The sequence below is a fragment of the Choristoneura fumiferana genome, chromosome 16, assembly GCF_025370935.1.
Source record: "Choristoneura fumiferana chromosome 16, NRCan_CFum_1, whole genome shotgun sequence".
NCBI lineage: Eukaryota > Metazoa > Arthropoda > Insecta > Lepidoptera > Tortricidae > Choristoneura > Choristoneura fumiferana.
The window spans coordinates 5,832,095-5,853,376 of NC_133487.1; the positions used below are offsets into that span (position 1 = coordinate 5,832,095).

The following is a 21,282-nucleotide window of genomic DNA, read 5'->3' on the forward strand; positions in this document are numbered from 1 at the left end:
TTTGATCTATTTATTTCCAAGAAGAGCACAAGGGTTCAATCCCAGGCTCGCACCTTTGAGTTTTTCGGTGGAGGAAAACCGCATTCGATTAAATGATAAGGACAGAGGGGCTACTACGAAATTCAAGAATCGAAGTTCGTATCGTACCGTCCCTCTACTAGTAGTCCCTCTAGTAGCCCTGTTGTTACCCACTATGAGACACGCATAGACGAAAGAAGAATATAATAAAGTTTAACAGTTATTTTTACTCGCTCTATTGAAAGTAACTTGATAAATTATGAAATTGAAATTAAAATTAATTTCACATCTTTAGGTTGATATTTTAGTTTGAACTTATAAGTTTGAGATTTTAATTTTTCAATAATGTACTTGTTTGTACTCGTACTCACATCATTAAATTATTATATCATAAACGTTATTAAATTATTGGCGAGCATTGGGTCAATTTCAGGTTAGGCGGCGCTATACTTCATTTTCTTTATCATTAGAAAGAAGGTAAGCGATCTTGACGTGTCTTTTTATTGGAAAACACCTGTGAAAATAAGTCACAGCAAATAGTAACAATTAGCAAGGACACATATGATCATTTACATTCTTTTGTATCATAAGTATAAGTTACAGTTTTTTAAAAACATTTTTCAATAAAACGACTCGTCAAGATTGTTTACCCTTTTTCTAATATTAAAAAAAAACAAAGTATAGTTAGCGCCGCAGCAGCGCACCGCTAACCCCCAGCACAGTAGGCAGCTCAAGGCGCCCCCACCTGAAGGCCTACTCCGAAATTCGAAACTCGAAGTTCGTGTTGTGCGGTCCCTCTGACACTTATACTATTTAATACGAGAGCGAGAGGGACGGTACGATACGAACTTCGAGTTTCGAGTTTCGTAGTAGCCCTGCTGGCCCTATACTACGAAGTGCAAAACTCGAACTTCGTATGTTGCCGTCCTGCTGACGCTTATGTCATTTAATACGCCAGTGAAAGGGACGGTGTGATACGAACTTCGATTTGCGAGTTTCGTAGTAGCCCCTCTGGAATTGACCCCATGCACGCCTATGGTTGCAAGAAATGCGTTTTTCATGAACCAATAGAAACGCTTTATTTACCTATCCTCGCTCAGCGCAGCTCTAGTGAAAATAGCTCAGCGGAGCCAAATAATAGTCGAAGATCCGAACTTGAAAGATCTTCACCGGTCTGATAATAGAATGAAATGTATTTTATAATAAATTTAGTATTTTAGAAAATATATAAGAAATGGATTTTCTAAAAATATCCTGGACAGGCTATTTTAATTATTAAAAAAAAATGATTTTTTAATAAATTTTTGTTGCATCATCGAGATAATAAGAAAATTTTATATTAACTTAAAGTATAAAACCTATAAAATATGTAGACGTTGGGTTTGCTATTGTTTACCTGGACGAACTACTGGGTTGCCAGGTATAAATTCAAATAGTTATATCGATGCCGTTACTTTCACTAGATTAGATAATAGAACAAATTGTATATCAACGTAAGCGCTGTTTTATTGTGAACACGTTGATATAGGGTTGTCTGCATTTAATTAAAAATCATTAAAAAAAAAAAAATTGCCTGTAGGATTTTTTAGCAAAATCATTTCTAATATATTTTCTAAAATACTAAATTTATTATAAATACATTTCATCCTATTATCAGACCGGTGAAGATCTTATCAGTTCGGATCTTCCACTATAAGTGGTTATAAATTTTTAAACAAGTTCCTATGAAATGAATGTCGCTTAAGTCGAACTTTCAACTTGACAGACTCGTCTATTGGAATTATTGTTTTATGACATGCAAAGGATTACAGCTTTAGGGTGATAGACCACATATTTGGCTGATGGTACAGTCAACGGCACAAATAAGTGATCATTTCTGTACCTTGTCGCTTTCAGTCGTTACCAGGGATGTAACGGATGTGGTTTTATCGGAACTGAAAGCGGAACCAGATGTTTTCAATTTAGTTTATCGGAACCAGAAACGGAATCGGAACCGAAAACGGAACCAGAACCAGAATCGGAGCCTGAGTGACAGGTGGACGAGATGTTAAGGGTAGGTCTACTAAACCTGAGGGTCTATTGCGTAATGTTTCGTGATCGCGAATGTCAGAAACGTTACATGATTAGCCCTCTGTTTGTTTTTGATGTACGCCGCTCATGTCCAGTCGCCGCGGTAAGCATTGACTTCCGTTTCAAAAGTATCGGAACCGGAACCGAAACGGACGTTTAATATGAAACGTAAGTTCCGACTTAACGGAAACGGAATCGGAGCTCCGTAACATCCCTGGTCGTTACACAATTTCGTATGGCTTTTCAAACATGACGTTAAAGTGACAAGGTACAAAAGTGATCACTTATTAATGACGTTGGCTGTACCTACATAAATATACCTACGTTTCTATTACGTTTCGCACTTCTCTGGTGGAAACGCAGCCTGATGCTCAATACGAGCCGTAATAAAAAACCTGAAGTACTTAAGTTGTCTTGTCTACGAATATAATGTGCAATAAATATGATTACCCTTAGTGTAAGTTTCGGTTACAAAATACGTCTCGATCGCGTTCGCGTTATTATCTCAATTTGTATGGATACACGAACATCGCAAACGTTCCGCTAGAGGCGCTGTTCGTGTTTGCATACAAATTGAGAGACGAGTAGGGCTCGACTAATGACATTAGGCGGAGACCAGCGGAGCGGAGAGACGTGTAGGGCTCGACTAATGACAATGAGGCGGAGACGATCGGAGCGGAGAGACGTGAAGGGCTCGACTAATACCTACACGTCTGATGACAATGAGGCGGAGACGAGCGGAGCGGAGAGACGTGTAGGGCTCGACTAATCCCTACACGTCTGATGACAATGAGGCGGAGACGTGATGTGGATTTAACTAATATGATTGGTCGATCCTTACACGTCTCCTCTCCGCTCCGCTCGACTCCGCCTCAGTGGAGCCGCAGCCTTGTATTGTCATTGGACTTACATAAGTTCGCCAAATTACGGCTCAATCGGATAATTTAGTTAGATAGGTACTAACAAATGGTCGACAAATGGTTTGCAAATTTTGAAGCGAATAACATACAATATCTACATAAGAGTCCGAACAGTGCCAGTTAAATAACCTAGCCAACTTAGAAAAGTTGAAATACCTCTGACACTGTCATCTCAAAGTTCAATATCTCGAAAAAGGCTGAATCGATTTTTATCAAAACATAGCTAAAAACTACCGCAAGAAACTTTTTTAAACAAACCGAATAGAAATCGGTTCATCGTTTAAGAGTTACGATGCCACAGAAAGAGACACTGATGTTAAACCTATAACACCCCTATTTTTACGTAGAATGAAAAAATAAAGATTTCTAAGTTTTTCTTTTTTCGTTATCTTCGTAGGCGAATAGGCCTGGGGCTACTACGAAATTTGAAAATTTACGTTCATATCGTACCGTCCCTCTCACTCTCGTGTTAAATATAAGAATAAGCACGAATACGAAGGTAAAATTTAGCGCTTCGTAGTCTAGGGCCTGATAACACTAATTGTGATTGGCGTCTTTGTTATCATCTCTCAGCTATTTATAAACTTTCCTAACCTACGTATCGAGCTCACTTAACCTTTCGCCGAATTTCCCTACAGATCATAATCAGCATCATTTCCGCCTTTATCTTTCCACTTTTGCCTACTTCTGTAAAACCTCGACGCTGCAGAGTTAAGGAAATGCGGTGGGCGATAACACAATGAGAAAGCTAAATTAGAGTAAAGCCTTAGTTACACGGTGCGAGGAATATCGCGCGATTTGGTTACATTGCGTGGCCGCGCGGCTATGTATTTACATAGACTTGATGTGAGAGACAATATAGCCGCGGAGACAAATGTGCGCGCATACCCTTAGGGGCTGTTTCACCATCCATTGATTAGTGTTAACTGACGGTTAAATGTGATGCTGTCTCCGTGTATTCAAACAAAACAAATAGAGACGGCATCACACCTAACCGCCTGTTAACACTAATCAATGACTTAGGGGCTGTTTCACCATCCATTGATTAGCGTTAACCCACGGTTAAATGTGATGCCGTCTCCGTCTATTCGAACAAAACAAATAGAGACGGCATCACACCTAATCGCCAGTTAACACTAATCAAAGGATTGTGAAACAGCCCCTTAGACTATTAAAAAATATTGGACACATATTTATTCTTTTGTCAATTAAACAATCCCAAACGTTGACTTTTTCTGAATTTACGTTAACTTCGACAAACTGACAGCTCAGTTCACGCCAGTGAAATCAAAAATTGTTTTTTTTTCTGTAGTCGGAAATCTACCATAAACGGCAATGTATCGCAACTCGCAAGATGTTCTCGCTCCGTTTGAATTAGACAGCACTTACCTTTGATATTGTTTCATCGTGGGTTGATTGATCTTGTGAATTATTCATTCGTTGAGTGTACTCCGATGTCCATTTGATGAGGGACGGGAAAGGTAAGAAATAAACACAGTCAAAGCCTTTATTTGAAAAGCATGCTTAGTTACTAGGCACCACGGACTTGTTGAGTCAGTCATCATCACCATTATCAGTCGGAAGACGTCCACAGCGGAACAAAGGCTTCCCCCTTAAAATGTCACAATGAACGACAACTCGCCACTTGCATCCACCGGTTTCGCGCAACTCTCATGATGTCGTCGAAGATTCGATTTGTAGCATTCGAACATGGCGAATGTAGACAATATCTAATTTTGCTATTTCTGTTTCTTTGGCTAGTTGAAGTATAATTTTGATAGTGTTTTATGCGGCGATTTACCTTAACAGTGAACAGTGATCACAAAATTCTATATTTCTCTCGTGTCTGACATTTTTAATGCACAAGTTGTGTCCACGTGGTTTCTGGAATTTTACTATCAAGTTGCAAAAACTACAACCACCGTACAACGTCCCTCTCAAAGACAGTATACTTTGACACTGGCGAAATTGTCCTATTAATTAGGACAGAAAAGCCATATTTTAAAAGAGAAGAAGAAGGATGATGTCGTCAGTCCACCGGTGTGTTGAGGCAATAGAGGGTCATTACTCGAGCGTTTGGCCTCAATTTTCGTGATCACATTTTGTCATGAATGGGCTGTAGGTACTCGCAGTATTTGATGACATTTTCGATTACTTTTGGACGTCCTATACTTAAACTAGATAACATGGAAACTGCAGAATCTTCTACCATGCCAACAAAAATGTGCCCACGGAAATCAAATAAAATAAATGCTCGGATAATGACTTTAAAGGATCATGTTTTTAATCCCACGTTCACGAATCACAGACTCACATTTAATGACTTTGACTCAAATTATATGGCGCAACCTTTAAGGCGCTTACAGCCACATCTGAAAAGGGTAGGTATGATTGGAAGGGAATCGTTCGCAAAAGATTGAAGTTCGCAATGAAGATTTGCTTATGCTCCCACAGAGCTGAAGGACGATGAAGACAAGGACCGGTTCTACGACGAACTGGACCTGGTATATGAGCAAGTACCGGAGTATGATGCCAGGATCATTGTAGGAGACTTCAACGCCAAAATTGGTCGCGAGGAAGCCTTCATTCCCACCATTGGCCGACACAGCAAACATGAAGAGTCAAACGACAACGGAATAAGACTAATGAGTGCTGCGTTAAAGTCAATGGTGGTGAAGAGTACTATGTTTCCTCATAAAATATATACCATGTTAATCTATTCATGATGAATATATAATAAGTTGATGATCCAAAGATAATTCTTACCTTGAGTTGGCAGTTCTTCAGTCGAATAGATCGGTTACCATAATGAGATGATCCCACTGTTTCAGTAGGTGTCACTGTTTTCGAATTAAATTTATGCACAACACGACTTCCTTCATCATCTTCTTAACCTAAGATATATCATATATCATGAGCTCGCGTCGTATCGTGGTTCAATGCGTTGCGGAACTGCTGAGCTTCGGTTTTAATACCTTGATACTTACCTCCCTGTGGGAAAAATTGGGCGTATATCAGCTTAAAAGTGTCTTCTTTGACCACACCAGTTGGACACTCTGCTTTGAACCCACGGTAAAGGCGTTTCAGTTCAGGCTCTGAAAATCTTGTGATGCGTCGAAGAGCTGCTATTGAGTCCGGCCGGTAGCGAGGTAGCTGTTCACCCAACTCCTCGAGCTCGGAGTCTGGAAAGAAGAAAAGAGAGATAAATTACAGTCAGTTTTAAGGAAGCACCGCAATCACCGCATCTTTGGGTGGTAGATATCTGTGTTAGTCTAATAGTTTGATTTTGCGGCTTCTGAAGCAAACGATTCAAATTCGGGTTTAATTAACTTTATTTTTTTGGTGAAGGAAAATATAGAAAGTAAGCCTGCACAAGATTTTTGAAGCAGTTCAATGGTGTGTGCGAAATTCCCAATCTGCAGCGCCTAAACTCAAGCCCATTAAATAATTAATTTTGTAATTTGAGAGGTTTGTGTCCAGCAGTGGCACGTATAGTATATGGGGTGGAGACAAAACTGCTATGCCAGATGCCATTGGTATTTACCATCGTGGAAGTCTTTGGGAAGACACGTTGGACGGTGGACGCACCAGGAATGAAAATATCAATCTTCATTGACCTTGATTGGCAAATTCAAGCCAACTAAAGATTCAGATTATGAAGAAGTGAGTGACGAAGAGACTATCTTTTTAACATTTTGAAGGTTCGCTTAGATTCTTTAGATATAGTCACATAATCCAGTTCACAACGCCAGATGAGGTCCTATTAGAAAGGTTTAAGGGCTCGTGAACTTGACTACATGCCTTACAATCCTTTCAATTCACTTTACAATGGATGCCCAAGCGTTGTGTGAAGGAAACAAGCGTTCTCTCACAAAAATGAAAGGATTCTTATCCCTACTTCGTTTTATACAAAAAACTACGCTGAATTGGAAAAGCGAACAATAACATTTATTTTTAGACTAACATGAGGAAAGTCTTGTTCTATGAGTGTATACCTAGTGGCAGAACACTTCACAGGTTGTTGTTTAGAGTTCAATTTAAAGATAAGATGTATTTGAATTATTGCTTCCGTACTGCTAGGACACATTTTTATTCATTAATACTGTTTTAGGAAAACGTCATTAAAACTCAATTTGAATACACTTAGGTATCTCTTTAGATCCTTTCACACAGACAACAATTGAATGTGAATTTAATTTATCTTCTAAAGATTTTATTGGACCCGTTTCAATAGATTGCTGAATCCGGTCGGTTTTAAAGGTAGCGTGTTTTTAGAAAGTATCAACGCGACAAAATCCCAGCTTTCACGGCGGGAGTTAAACCGAAACCTGGAGGTGCTTTTATTTATCCGTTGAGGATTTGTGCCGACACACAACATATGAGTACGACCCAGTTTGGAAAAGTGCAGTCAGGCGAATGACGGTCAGCACAAGTACACATTATAACTAAATTGTTCGTGAAAGAAAATTATTTATAAGTATTTAAATTGTGTGTTCGTATTGTTATATTTTGAATGATGTTGAGTAACATCTGCCCCATTGGTACGAATTTAGCGATTGAGATAAAATTCATGAAATGAATAGTCAACCTGTTACAGTAACAGTCCATACCACACACAATCTGTGTTTGTGGTATGGTCACGGTATTCATTTTTTTTTCAGGTTCCTCTCCGTTGCTCTGCACAAGTTCTTAAGTTTTCGAACTGGGTCTTGAAACTGGGGTTTCAATCAAAGTTTAAAATTAATGAGCGCTTAATTTTTTTCTCATAAAATACTGATTTGATGAAGGAAGCGGATAAGGCCTGTTTTCGCTCCGGTGAATGTTCGTCTGTCTGCCCGCGACACAGGACTATATTATCTATTAAACAATGTAATTATATGAAAGTAGACACCGGAATTTTTTAAGTAATTTTCTAGCACTTTTTACTCGTTGTTAATAATTGCAATACATAAAAATGCTGTTTTTTGTATAATACGCTTTTTCTTAATACCATAAACTACTTTATTTAATTTATTTGCCGTTTATAACAGTTTAGTCCTGATATATATATGGAAATAAACGTAGAACCTTGCCATAGTGGGCATGGAAATGTAGAAGTGACTGGAATGGCAGCTGGGATCAAGGAAGCTTATTGTTTATTTAATGAATGCAGTTTTCAAACTTGCCAGATTCATCCCAAGTCGGTGCAGGGATTTAATAGGGGTGGCGCGATCTTGGTGAGCTAATTGCAAGCTGGTAGTTTGAGCCTCTTAGGATTGTGTTTTGCCAGACTTGTTAAAAGTACAACGTGGAAAAAAATAGCTATGTTATCTTTCTGTACCCTTGCAGGGCATCACATGTATTCCTAGTTAACACATTCACTGCCACCTGACCCTGACTTGCACAGGTGCCACCGACGCACATGTGCGTTAAAAAATTATGAATATGAATATGTTATGACAGCGGCATTAGGTGAAGTTCCGAAAACGCGTATGTGCGTTGGTGCCGGTGAATGCGTTAATAGTTTCACCTGTACGAAATGTAATGTACCTACGCAACGCAATGAATAATTTGTATTGGATTTTGGACTAGTCACATTCTATATAAGTACAATTGCACGAAAATTTGTTATTTTTGGTCGTCAGTACTTTTAAAATAGCATACAACCGGGGCTATTTCTGCATAAGAGAAATATTTATGAAATATAACGGAAAGTTGTTGGATTCGGGATTAAAGAATTTTCGAGTGGGGATATTATTAACCGTACCTATCAAATTATAGCTACCTATTTCAACCACACACACCAAAAACAATACATTGCTAAAACAAAAGTATAAATATTTTAATCTATTTTTTTAAATAAAATAAAACGGCAGGGGCAACCCTGTTTTAAATCCGCTTATTCAAACAGCAGTTTTGGTTAAGAAATAAATTTGCCTGAAATTAACCTACTGCTCTGAATTAAGTCAGATTGAAGTACCTACCTAATGACCTGAGGTTAATGAAAATTTTAACTTCATTTTAACATTTTTACTTACTGCTACTCGTATACGAATACTTGAAAGGTTTAGGTAATTAACTAAATGTAAACAAAACAACAAACAACGTTTACATTTAGTTAAATACAGAAACCTTTCAAGTTAACGCAAAGCCAAAATCACCTTATGCTTTGTTGAGGATCGTAGAGGTGCACTTACGTACATCATTTTTTTCCTGAAATGTTTCGATCAATACCTACCGTATCTCTTAAAAATTTACACGCTCGGTCATACATTTTACCGTAAGACGTGACATTTTGAACGGGAACCTGAGATTTTGTGATACTCGTTCTGAAATTGGGTCTTAACTTGAGTTACGATCGTTGTGGGAATCGAACCTGCACTTGCACCCTGTCGCCTCGAGCTTGACGCGGGTTAGGGATCCATTCCGCCAGATTTATGGAAGGTTACCGAGATTTATTCGAAATCAGAAATGAAACTACAATAGAGGACGGCCATGATCCATTGATTATTTCTATAAAGCGACGGTATCGGGTTTGGGGACGTTAAATATGCGGACTACGGATATTGTTTGCTATCCCGTTTCGAGAAAATGTTTCATAATACGAATAACTATGTTAAATAACATTGTCTAACAAAGAATATCTACTAAATCTTATATTAAAACAGGACATTTTTGATTTATTTTAAATGTGTTTCCGATCCCGTGGGAATATCGGAATAAAAAGTAGCCTATGTGTTATTCCAGACGTCCAGCTATTTAAAAATAAATTTCATCCAAATATTCAGAAAGTTTCGCATTTATAATATTAGTTGGATTGAATATCTCCTAATTACCTAGCTAGGTAGGTATCTATACTATTATTTGGAACTTTGCTCGTATCGATATCTTTGCCCTTGACTGTACTTCGCATACGCCGCTTTCATTTTGTTTAAGCAGAGAGAAAATTTGGAACTGTATCCTTACGAATACAAGTTCTGTATTGTCCTTTAAGATTAATAGGTATAGGTAATATTATGACGCAGATGATGTATGGCGTAGTTAGGTCTTATATTTCTAAGAGAGCTTACATCCCACAGTCCGACATTTGATATCTTTGTTTACATAACCCTTATTTGTAAAGAAGACGTTTAGTAGCCCTTATTACCTCTCTGATCCTTGTATTATCTTTACAGATCGCTAACTGCACGAGATTTTGATATTTTCACTCTAGAAATGTAATGAAGATATCATCATTATTATCATCATATCAGCCGTAAGACGTCCACTGATGGACATGGCCTCCAAAAACTTCCAGTTTTTTTTTTATAAGAGGGGGCAAGCAACCATCGCCGCTCATGGACCCTTTCAATACGAGGGGTATCACAGGTGCGTTGCCGGCCCTTTGAGAGACTGATAGGCTTTAAAGATCCCTAAGCTGTACCGCTCCGGAAACAATGTCTCAGGAAGCTGTTTCCATACTTTAGTCGTGCGTGGAAAAAAGTTTCGTTTAAAGCGGACTGTGCTAGATTTCCAGTCATCAAGGTGACGAGGATGAAATGACTGACGCCTGTGAAACCTAGCTGCAGGCAACAATCCGAATAATTCATCTGAACACTCCCCATGATAATATGCGGTACAAGATGCAGAGATGCAATATCCCTCCGGATTGCCAGAGGATCAAGCCGGTCAGAGGGTTCCCAGTTGCCGATAAATCTAGCAGCCCTACGTTGGATGCGGTCAAATGGAAGAAGCTGATACTGGGGTGCTCCAGCCCAGAGATGGGAACAGTACTCCAAAAGCGGCCTAACCTAAAGTTAGGCCTAACATAAGGTGCTCTGGTTGGAAGCGGCCTGCACCGTGAACCCGCGGCTTTAACCAGGTCGTCCGTCCATCTCGTTCGTGGACATCCTGTGCTTGCCGAATGAAGATGTAGATTTTGTTAGGATGCATAAGAAACACTCGTACCAAAGTTTAAGTCTATCTGAACTTAAGGGTCGAGATTTTGTGATTTTATCGCGATCCCGAAAGCACTCTCTCTCTCTCTCTCTGATGATGAGCTCTGGTTGGGTTCGAAACGCGTCAGCTTATTATGGTTTTGGTGATAGTTAGATTGCGATATGTGTGTGTTCTTACTGTGTGCAGGCAGTGAAGATGCCTGAATACACATTTGTGGCATAGAGGTAAGTAGCGTAAAGTCTGGGTGAGCAAAGTAATTGTTTACCTATAGTTCATTGATATGGACCTCCACAAAGTAACGCCTGATTCAAAAATGATTTAAACACACACTCAAAAACTTTTGCATTTGTAATATTAGCAGGACCTACTGACAACATAACTAAGTTATTATGTATGTCTATAAATGGATAGATTCTCGATAGCACTAATTGGCTCGAATGAGATTGCTTCAATACAAAGGGTTGTCTTGAGATATGGTGTGTCTCAAGATATGTGTTGTCTTATGATATGGGCAATTTCAGGAGAGATTGCCGGAATAAGATTAGGATTGGAGTTTCCAATATAATTTGGATATATAAGATACATTGATTTATTAATAAATAAATGAATTAGTAATTAAACTGCATGCGTGGGCGTCAGTGATCTAGTAAATTTATAATGTTATTTCGTCATATTTTTTCGAATAAATTCGTATTTATTTTCTTTAAGACCTCAATTTGCTTCAGAAAATTTCATTAAGTTAGTTGAGAAAGCAAGTGAAGTACGAACCTTTACGGCAAAATACGATAGCAAAACATTTGACTACATCTGTATAGCTTTTGATAGTTCTTGGAACGTGAATCTCAGTTCCGTCATCCCAAATATAGTTTCTAATAATTCCTCTTCCACCCATCCAGCAAATCTCAGTACCATTATTTATTAAAACGACCTGTCCAGCAAAGATGCTGCAGACTTATCGACCTAATTGAAGGGCGGGCTTATATTTCACACCGCAGACAATTTAGCTTTGCTTTTGATCCAATATTCCTGTAATTTATATCACAATGGGGTGTTTTTGCTTGTAATGCCTCAGTCATTGAATTGGCCGCTTAAGCATTCTATTAACGGTATTAAAGCTTTAGTTCGATTAATGAATTATATTTTCTTTCTTTTATTGTTAAATAGTAACCATAGAAAATAAGTTTGTGGTAAAAATGTCATTTTTAATACAAGCTTTTTTGCTGACTGTAATTTTTCTCGACTTTACTTGCATTCAAAGTCATAGTCAAAATATCTTTATTCAATTTTAACAAGCACTTATGAATATCAAAAAACTACCACCGGTTCGGAAAAACCTCTGTTGAGAAGAATCCGGCAAGCCGGCAGGCCGATCTTTGCAGAGTACTATAACACAATTGTACCGTATATTCGAAGGCAGTCTTGCTTTTGATTCGTCACGTTTTAAATCGACTTTAGCCTATGTGTGTACCTTCGGCTCAAGTTATGATTGTCAGTCCAGCCCGGCGCTGACTTTTTGGACGAAGTCGAGGTCAGCAATAACAGCAATGCAGAGAGACGTGTGAGCAACTTGAATGAATAAAGTCATAAAATAATATAATTTCATTTTACGAGTATTATCTGCAGAACTTGTTACTTTAGTACTTTTTAACGCCCTTTCTCATTATTTATTTCGCATTTACGCTTTCCTTCATTTTTCTCAATTTCTTCCCGAAATATATTTCCAGTTCTCCAAGCTTTAAAAACAATCACCTTTTTTTGGCCACTCTGTGATTACCTATTTCAAACTTGTACAGTGTGTATTTATGTTATAAAATTTAAGGATATTTAAGTAAAACATTACGACTTTTTTAACTTATAAAACTAATTAGCATGAAATCTGTGGGTGTGTGTATGTGTGTCTGTCTGTCTGTGTGTCCGTTTGTGGCACCGTAGCTCTAAACTGGTGAAATCAGGTTTTCTAGCGATGGTTCTTAGACACGTTTCATCAAAATCGGTTTAGCCGTTTTTGAGATATTGAACTTTGAAGTGACACAGTCGGGGGTTTGCCAACTTTTTGTTGGTTAGGTTATATTCGAATCGTCGCACTTGCTGACGTGAGAACTGTCAGATCCACTTCTCTCGTGTCAAATTATTGCGTGCTGTGGTAGATTATTCTAAATTTAAAATGTATTGCAATATTGATTTATAGTACTAAAACTAACGTTTAGTTGCATTTTACGTTTGTTTAAACAAAGCACATTTCATGCTGTATTTCTAGTTGGGCTAAGGTCAAAGTTTTGATACTTTTATTAGGTATGACGGCAGCCCCCATCATGGGTAAATTCCCTTGTTTTAACTTTTAAGATTCCTAAGATCTCTCACTTGCGCTTAGGTACCTAGTTAAACAGCTAAGGCAAAATACACTAAATATGTATCATCAATTTTACACATAACTTATACTATAATTTTACAAATAACACAAAAAAACCATATTCAACAATAAAAACATAGCAAAACTAAATTAAAAACCCGCATAAATAGTAAGGGATTGCCAGTTAAAAGAAAGTTTACACCCAACAAAATTTGTAACTTCACTGTCGGGCTATATTTCTCATCCGCAACTCCGATTCGACAAGTTGAGCAATATCGAGCACCTGGCGGCGAATCAGTGCCCAAAATTGTTCTTTTCTATTCAAATCGAGTTGTCAGTAATGAGGCGCAATGCGGCAGACGTGACAAAGTCGTTTTGGGGCTTAGAACGTGATAAGCTAACTTTGGCAACGTGTTTTCTAATAATCACTTTTTTATGTTAGAGAGGCCAGTCAAACGAACTAGTGGGTTACCTGATGTTCAGTGATCACCACCGTCCATAGACACCCACAGCGCTTTACGCGATGCCAGTGCGTTGTCGGCCCTGATGAAAATTGTACACTCGCCTCTTAAAGGCAACCAGGTCGTAACTCGATGGGAAGACCCCAGTGGGAAGCTCGTTCCATATTTTGCAAGTTCGTGGCAAAAAAGACCGCTTAAAACGCACCGTCGAAGACTGCCATTCATCAACATGATAAAATGAACGCTTACGACGGGTGGATCTGTAATGGAACCCCGCAGCTGGAATGAGGTCGAAGAGTTCCGCAGAGCATTCCCCGTTGTAGATCTTATAGAATACACAAAGGGAGCTAACGTCTCTGCTGAGAGCAAGAGGTTCGAGTTTGTCGGAGAGTGAGGGGTTGCCGATGACTCGGGACGTCCTGCACTGTATGCGATCAAGTGAAAGCAGCTGATATTGGGGTGCGCCAGCCCAGAGATGGGAGCAATACTCCATCCTCGGCCGAACCTGGGCTTTATATATCTGAAGCCGCTGCTTCGCAGTGAAGTATCGCTTAGAGCGGCCAAGCACTCCCAATATTCTAGCAGCCGACTTGGTTTTATCTTCCATGTGATCGCAAAATTGGACTGTGCTCGAAACATCGACACCGAGGATAGATGAAAACTTAAGTAAATGACTTGTTGTAACGTATATGTATAGATAAGTCAACGTTCCACATTCGAAAAATTGCTTAATTGCCATATCAATTCTGTCTACTTACTAATTGTGTACTTATACCTACCATAAAAATGATTGCTCTATGACTATGACTAAAATTAGAACGCTTCGTTTGGCTTGTTATTAATTATCACCGTAATCAGCCTGCCAATTAACACTTACGCTTTAATAATCTGTGTATTCGTCTGTAGCATCATAGTTTCCAATGGGATGAAGCGATTCGGACGTTACTTAGTTTAATCGTGTTGGTTCTTAGCTAGAATTCACATTGGATACAGTTGTTTTTTTACGATATTGGACTAACAAAAGCAAATGTAGGCGTTTTTCAACTTTTCCGAGTTGTAGTTATTAAAGTATCAGAGTTTTTTAAGTTTTACTTCAACAAAAAAGTTTGTTCTCAGCTTGTTTCTTTACGTGACCCATTACGCATTCTTTAGAATGACTTTGGGGCTCTGCCTAATCGGAAGACGACCGCACAGGGAAGGTAACTCGAAAGAGCAATATTTTTAAAGCGTTCATTTTTAGGGTTCCGTTGCCACAGGCAACCCAGAGAGCGTGCTACTAAGCCTCCGAGTCTATCGATCTGTCACAATCATGTATGTATACCCAATTAAACAGTAATAATAGATGTTATTTGAAATATTAAAATATTGAAGACACACTACAGCACATGGCTGCTATAACAGCACGTACCTATTAAGAAGAGGACTTAAAAAAAAACATTTAAAAACACCCTTTTTATCGTTTCGTACCCAAACGGTGATAAACAGAATCCTATTACTGTCGCTTCGTTGTCAGTCTGTCTGTCATAGGGCTGTATCTCTAGAACCGTAATAGAGAGACACCTGAAATTTTCTCATAATGTGGATTTCTATTGTCGCTACAACAACAAGTAATAAAAATAGAATGAAATAAAAAATAATGGGAGTTTCCATACAAAAAACGAGAACATTTCTCCCCGATTAGTTATCTGTTTTTCAAGCAATGTGGCCCACCCATTGCCACTTCAACTTGTATATTCTTAAGGATTTTTCAATTTGGTCGTACGGAATTTTTCGTGTGCGGTTCCTACTCGCGCCTGTCTGGCTGTTTTAAAACTTTCCAGCCGTGTCGGTTTTAAATAATATGGTGATGGGACCGTCGGGTAATCTCGAAGAGCCCAAACCTAATGTAATATTTTAAAATGTGTCGCAATATACAGAAGAAGCAAGGTACAGCATGCCTGCTTTACCTAGGACTTTGCAACTGGATAAACAAAAAAAACGCGTTTTTATTCTTTCACGTATTTAGAAATAGCCTTTTTTGAAATTGAATGTCAATTGACAAGTCAAATTAAACTAAACAAAACCTTGCAAAAACAGAGACTATTTTTTCGTTCTTTCAGAAACACGCCCGAAACAAAGGAGTATTTTTCTTCCTGAATTTCTAACGAATCCGGATTTTTAACGATAAACGAAATGGAAAGTTATGGAAGTAATGCTTTCTTTGCGAAAGGATAACAAAATCATTATATCCATTTCGAAAAATTGCATTTAAAATTTTATCTCCAGGTTCTCCAGCCGATATATATACATCCCGTGTACATCCCACTGCTGGGCGCAGGCCTCTTTCACAACGAGGCTGCGGCTCCACTGAGGCGGAGACGAGCGAAGCGGAGAGGAGACGTGTAGGGATCGACCAATCATATTCGTTCAAATCCACATCTCGTCTCCGCACCGCTTCAATGGAAACAGTCAAGCGGAGACAAACGGAGCGGAGAGGAAACGTGTAGGTGTACGGATCGACCAATCATATGACGATGACGATTTATGAGATGTGGATTTCAACCAATATGATCGGTCGATTCCTACACGTCTCCTCTCCGCTTCGCTCGTCTTCGCCCCAGTGGAATCACTTAACTCTTTTCATAGCTCTGCTCCACTCAGATCCGCTCATTTTCGCCTCAGTGGAGCAGCAGTGTGATGCTGCGTTATCACCAGATATGTGCGAGGAAGCGTTGCGAGGCGTGTGTTTATCATGAACCAATAGAAACGCTTCATTTACCTATCCTCGCTCCGCTGAGCTGTTTCCACTAGGACTGTGCTAAGCGAGGATAGGTAAATGAAGCGTTTCTCGCAACGCGTTCTCGCACATCTCTGGTGGAAATGGAGCCTAGGAGGGCCTCGGAACTTGAACACGTTCTTATGTAAATATAGGTCTGTGAATCGTGCTTTCAACATTTGCAAGTCATTTTTCGAGGACTTACTTACTTTGTATCCTGAGCTCAGTTTGGCATGTAAGTTCGGTGACAACACAAATAATCTGGTAGTGAAACACTGCTGATCCGGCCAGGATGTCTCCGCAGGACGGAACTCTTCAACGGCTAATATTGACGATTTGAAACTTTGTACGGACATATATATAGTTTCGATGAAAATATTTTTTAAACTAATACTTACTTATTGAGAAAATAAGCTTAAAAATAAGTATTCGCTGACGTGTTCTCTGAACGAAATGTGCAGCATAGCAGCGATGCGTCGCGTTTCAGTGTGAACCGAGCCTTACGTCGCGATACAACCCTTGACCGCTCTGACGTAATTTTTCCATCGATTGGGACGTTACTTGATAGCTGCGTAGGAAGACATGACGTCATACACCCTGTGTCAGACAATGATGTATTCGATGAATTATAATTTTCAGTTTCTGAAAGTATAACTATTTGAAAGAAATGAAATAAGGGTAGTTAATACTTTTACAAACATTTTAATTTTATTCCTAATATCTTTTGTTTTTTGTCGTCTACGGTTGTGTAAAACAGGTGGCCATTTAGCTCGAATGAACTTAAGTATTATTTTCCGAAATTTAAAAATTATTGAATGTATACATCAATATCTGGCATAGGGCGTACGACGTCATATCTGGCTTCATAACATTATAAATGTAATCGTTTGTGAGTGTGTGAAAAAACCTATTTGGGTATTTTCAATGAAAGTTCGTCCAGTGTCTAGCACCCATAGCAAAATACATAGCCTAGTATGGGCTACGATAATTAGTGCAAATTGTTCCACGATATTTATATGTTATTCACTGTTCTCTGGAGTATTTTTCATCTCATACTCTTAACCAATAAGTAAAGTAAAATGGCCGTTTAAAACTCCAATAAAAAGGCGTCAAAAACGTTTAATTTCAACCTTTAGGCGCTTAAATATGACGGCCACTCGCTAAGCGCCTTTCCACCTCACCTAATTTCTGCCTCTACCCTTTAAATAATAAATTAAATACCCTTAAAGTAATTTAAAAATACTAAGTGGATTACAGGGAGTTCTTCGCTAACGGACGTGTTATCTTCACGAAATTATAACTGGTACTCTAATATAAGTTAGTGATCGGTAAGTCGGAAGTTCATTATTACATCAGTTGTTGAAATAATCGTTTTTGGAAAGTGTGAAGTCAAAATATTTCGACAGCGTTCGTGTATTTTCTTGGATTCCGTATTCGAAGGGTGGCAAATAAAACTCTATTACTGTTGCTTCGCACCAACTGTGTGTCTGTCACAGGGCTGTATCTCGATAACTGTTGTTAGTTAGAAAGTTAAAATTTATACACATAATGTGTATTTCTCTATTGCCGCTACAATGAAAAATGATAAACATAAAATAAAACTAGAAATTAAGTGGCTCCAGCTCCATACAAGAAACCTATCATGGCGTAATGTAATACTCCACTCCATCGACATCTAAGTACACAGTGTGTTACCGGCAGGCAGGCTTTTTTTTAAGGGAGGTTAAAGTCAAGTATTTCTGTAACTTAACCATGATATTAATTTAATTCATCATCATCCCATCATCCCAGCCTATAAACGTCCCACTGCTGGGCACAGGCCTCCTCTCAGAACAAGAGGGCTTGGGCCATAGTTCCCACGCGGGCCCAGTGCGAATTGGGAACTTCACACGCAACATTGAATTGCTTCGCAGGTTTGTGCAGGTTTCCTGACGATGTTTTCCTTCACCGCAAAGCTCCTGGTAAATTTCAAATGTAATTCCGCACATGAATTTCGAAAAACTCAGAGGTGCGAGCCGGGGTTTGAACCCACGACCCTCTGTTTGAGAGGCGATAGGTCAAACCACTAGGCCACCACGGCTTTTAATTTAATTAATAAACTAAAATTCAGACTTTGTTAACTTTCTAACAAAATTATAATTGCCAGCAATGTACAGCAAAGTAAACTGACAAGTAAGCGTAAATGACAGCCAACAGATACTTTTATAATTACTTTGTCACCTAATTTTTTATGTAAATTGCTGGCAATTATACGTTTGTTAGAATGTTAACAAAATCTGAATTTTAGTTTATTAATTAAATTAATGTCATGGTAAAATTACAGAAATACGTTACTTTAACCTCCCTTAAAAAAAGCCTGGCTGCCGGTTACACACTCTAGGCTGCATGTTTCTTACTGATGTAAAACGGCGCACAAAATTGGTTCACAGCGCGGTTTTGTGAACCTCGTCGGGTGGCAGGCAAGGGTCACTAACTGCAAAAAAAAGATTAGTGGAATATTAACCTTACGATGATATACATAAGTGTGATTATCCCTCTTGACTTTAAGTGGTAGTTGGTGACTTTTGCTAGTCGCCCGACGGTTTCACTAAGTTTGTTGACGTCCGTGACAGGGGTTGTGTCAAAGTAATCTTGATGATTGATGCGCCGCGCATTTTGATCCAATCCAAACAGCCAGTCTAGTGCCGTAAGGTACATAGATGTCAATGCTCCATTCTCATTTTTTTCTTTACACTCAGAATCAACAAGGTATAACAGACAGGCGATTTCGTTTTAATTCTCGTGGCTAAACCCGAAGTTCAATCCGGAAATTGTTTATCTCATGGTCGGTTTGTTACGATTTTCTATAATTTCAAAATGCCCCCATTTGAAATTATCGCACGCTCTCCCCCGTTTTATATTCAGGTGATGCCTCTGCTTAAATCCTAATCAAAATTCGCTTTATGGCCGTTCTGATTGTGACATACGAGAACGCCGGTCGGCCATTGTGTAAAGTTGAATTAATAATTTAACAATTAATTTTGGTAATTCTGTTTGATAGTTTAAGTGTTCGGAAAATTTATTACTAATAATATAATATAATATGATGGGACACTTGACACCAATTGACCTAGTCCCAAACTAAGCAAAGCTTGTACTATGGATACTAGGCAACGGATATACATACTTATATAGATAAATACAATCATACTTAAATACATATTAAACATCCAAGACCCTAGAACAAATAATAAATAAATAAATATCACGGGACAATTCACACCAATTGACCTAGTCCCAAAGTAAGCTTAGCAAAGCTTGTGTTATGGATACTAAGCAACGGATAAATACAATTAAACGGATAAATAGATAGATACATACTTAAATACATATTAAACACCCAAGACCCGAGAACAAACATTCGTATTTTTCACACAAATATCTGCCCCGACACGGGAATCGAACCCGGGACCTCAAGCTCCGTAGTCAGGTATTCGTAGGTCAAATATTCGTATTATTCATACAAATATCTGCCCCGGCGCGGGGACCGAACCCGGGACCTCAAGCTTCGTAGTCAGGTTCTCTAACCACTTGGCCATCCGGTCGTCAAATGTCTTGTAAACATAGGCTATCCTAAAAACGTCACAAAGACTCGTCTTGCTCCGCCTGCATCCAGTGGACTCCTACGACCTTTCGTCTCGGCTTATAATATATATCCCACTATAGGGCACAAGACTCCTCTCAGAATGAAAGGGCTTGGGCTGTAGTTCCCACACGGGCCTAATGCGGATTAGCAACTGCACACCCACAATTGAATTTATTCACAAGCTGTGTATAGGTTTCTTCACGATGTTTTTCTTCACCGTAAACCTCATAGGAAAATCAAATGTAATTCCGAACATAAATTGCGACTAACTAAGAAGTGCCAGACCGCGGCAGGTACAAGCTCTCGACCTTGTGCTTGACAGGCCTTAACCTCGTAAGTCCAGACTTTTTTTATCATACATAGTTCTACAGACCAAGCCGAGAATTCTAAGTTTTGTGACTTCGGAAACTTACATAAATTTAAAGTTCATATTTCATTGAAAAATTTGTACTCCACCAAGTACATTCGGAAGTTATTCTTACAATTGTTTTGTACTTTGTGAAGTACACGAGAACTTACGAGGATAAGTCAAATCACTAGGTTACCACGGCTTTTTCCAGCGACCTTTTGAGGTCTTCAGTCCACCTAATGGAAGGCCCACCCACGCTTCGCCTTCTGGTACGCGCCACTCAAGCACATATTGATTGGCCCCAACGGCCACCAGTTCTCCGAGCAATGCTCTTTGCCCACTACCTTAGCTTGGCAACTCTTTGGGGTATGTCCCTTACTTTGGTACGTCTGCGGATCACTGCATTTCTAATACGGAATATGAAATTAATCTCGATGATAGTAACACACTGTGAAATGAACTAAAGCCTTGCTAACAAAGTATTTATTTATTGCACTTAATATATGCAACTAACCAATGGCACAAGGTGGCATGGTGTTGTGACCTACTTTTAGTATCACAGATAACAAATTATTTTCACAACATCGTTACCAAATTATTATAATCTGTGGCAAGTATCGCGTACCTAAAGGCTAAAAGTTTGCTCGTTAAACTCTGCCTACTTTTTCCTGTTTATTTGTTTGTCTTTGTCTACTTTTTGATGAGTCGTTTCGACGCTATATTTTATCGTTCAAATGACAAAAACGAGATACAAAAAACCTTCAAGGCTAAAACTTTCATTTTTATTTTATTACGAGTGTAACAAAAAAAATTGGGA

At 38.8% G+C, this 21,282-nt stretch overlaps 1 protein-coding gene across 1 annotated transcript in view; it reads right to left on the reverse strand.

The window, feature by feature from the left end:
* Positions 1-5,912: 5,912 nt before the first annotated feature.
* The window catches only part of LOC141436552 (uncharacterized), a 207,231-nt gene continuing 191,861 nt past the window's right edge, over positions 5,913-21,282 (reverse strand). The window contains exon 4 of the mRNA XM_074099555.1: positions 5,913-6,190. Coding sequence (XP_073955656.1) covers positions 5,913-6,190 — 278 coding nt within the window. The remainder of the gene's footprint in view (positions 6,191-21,282) is intronic.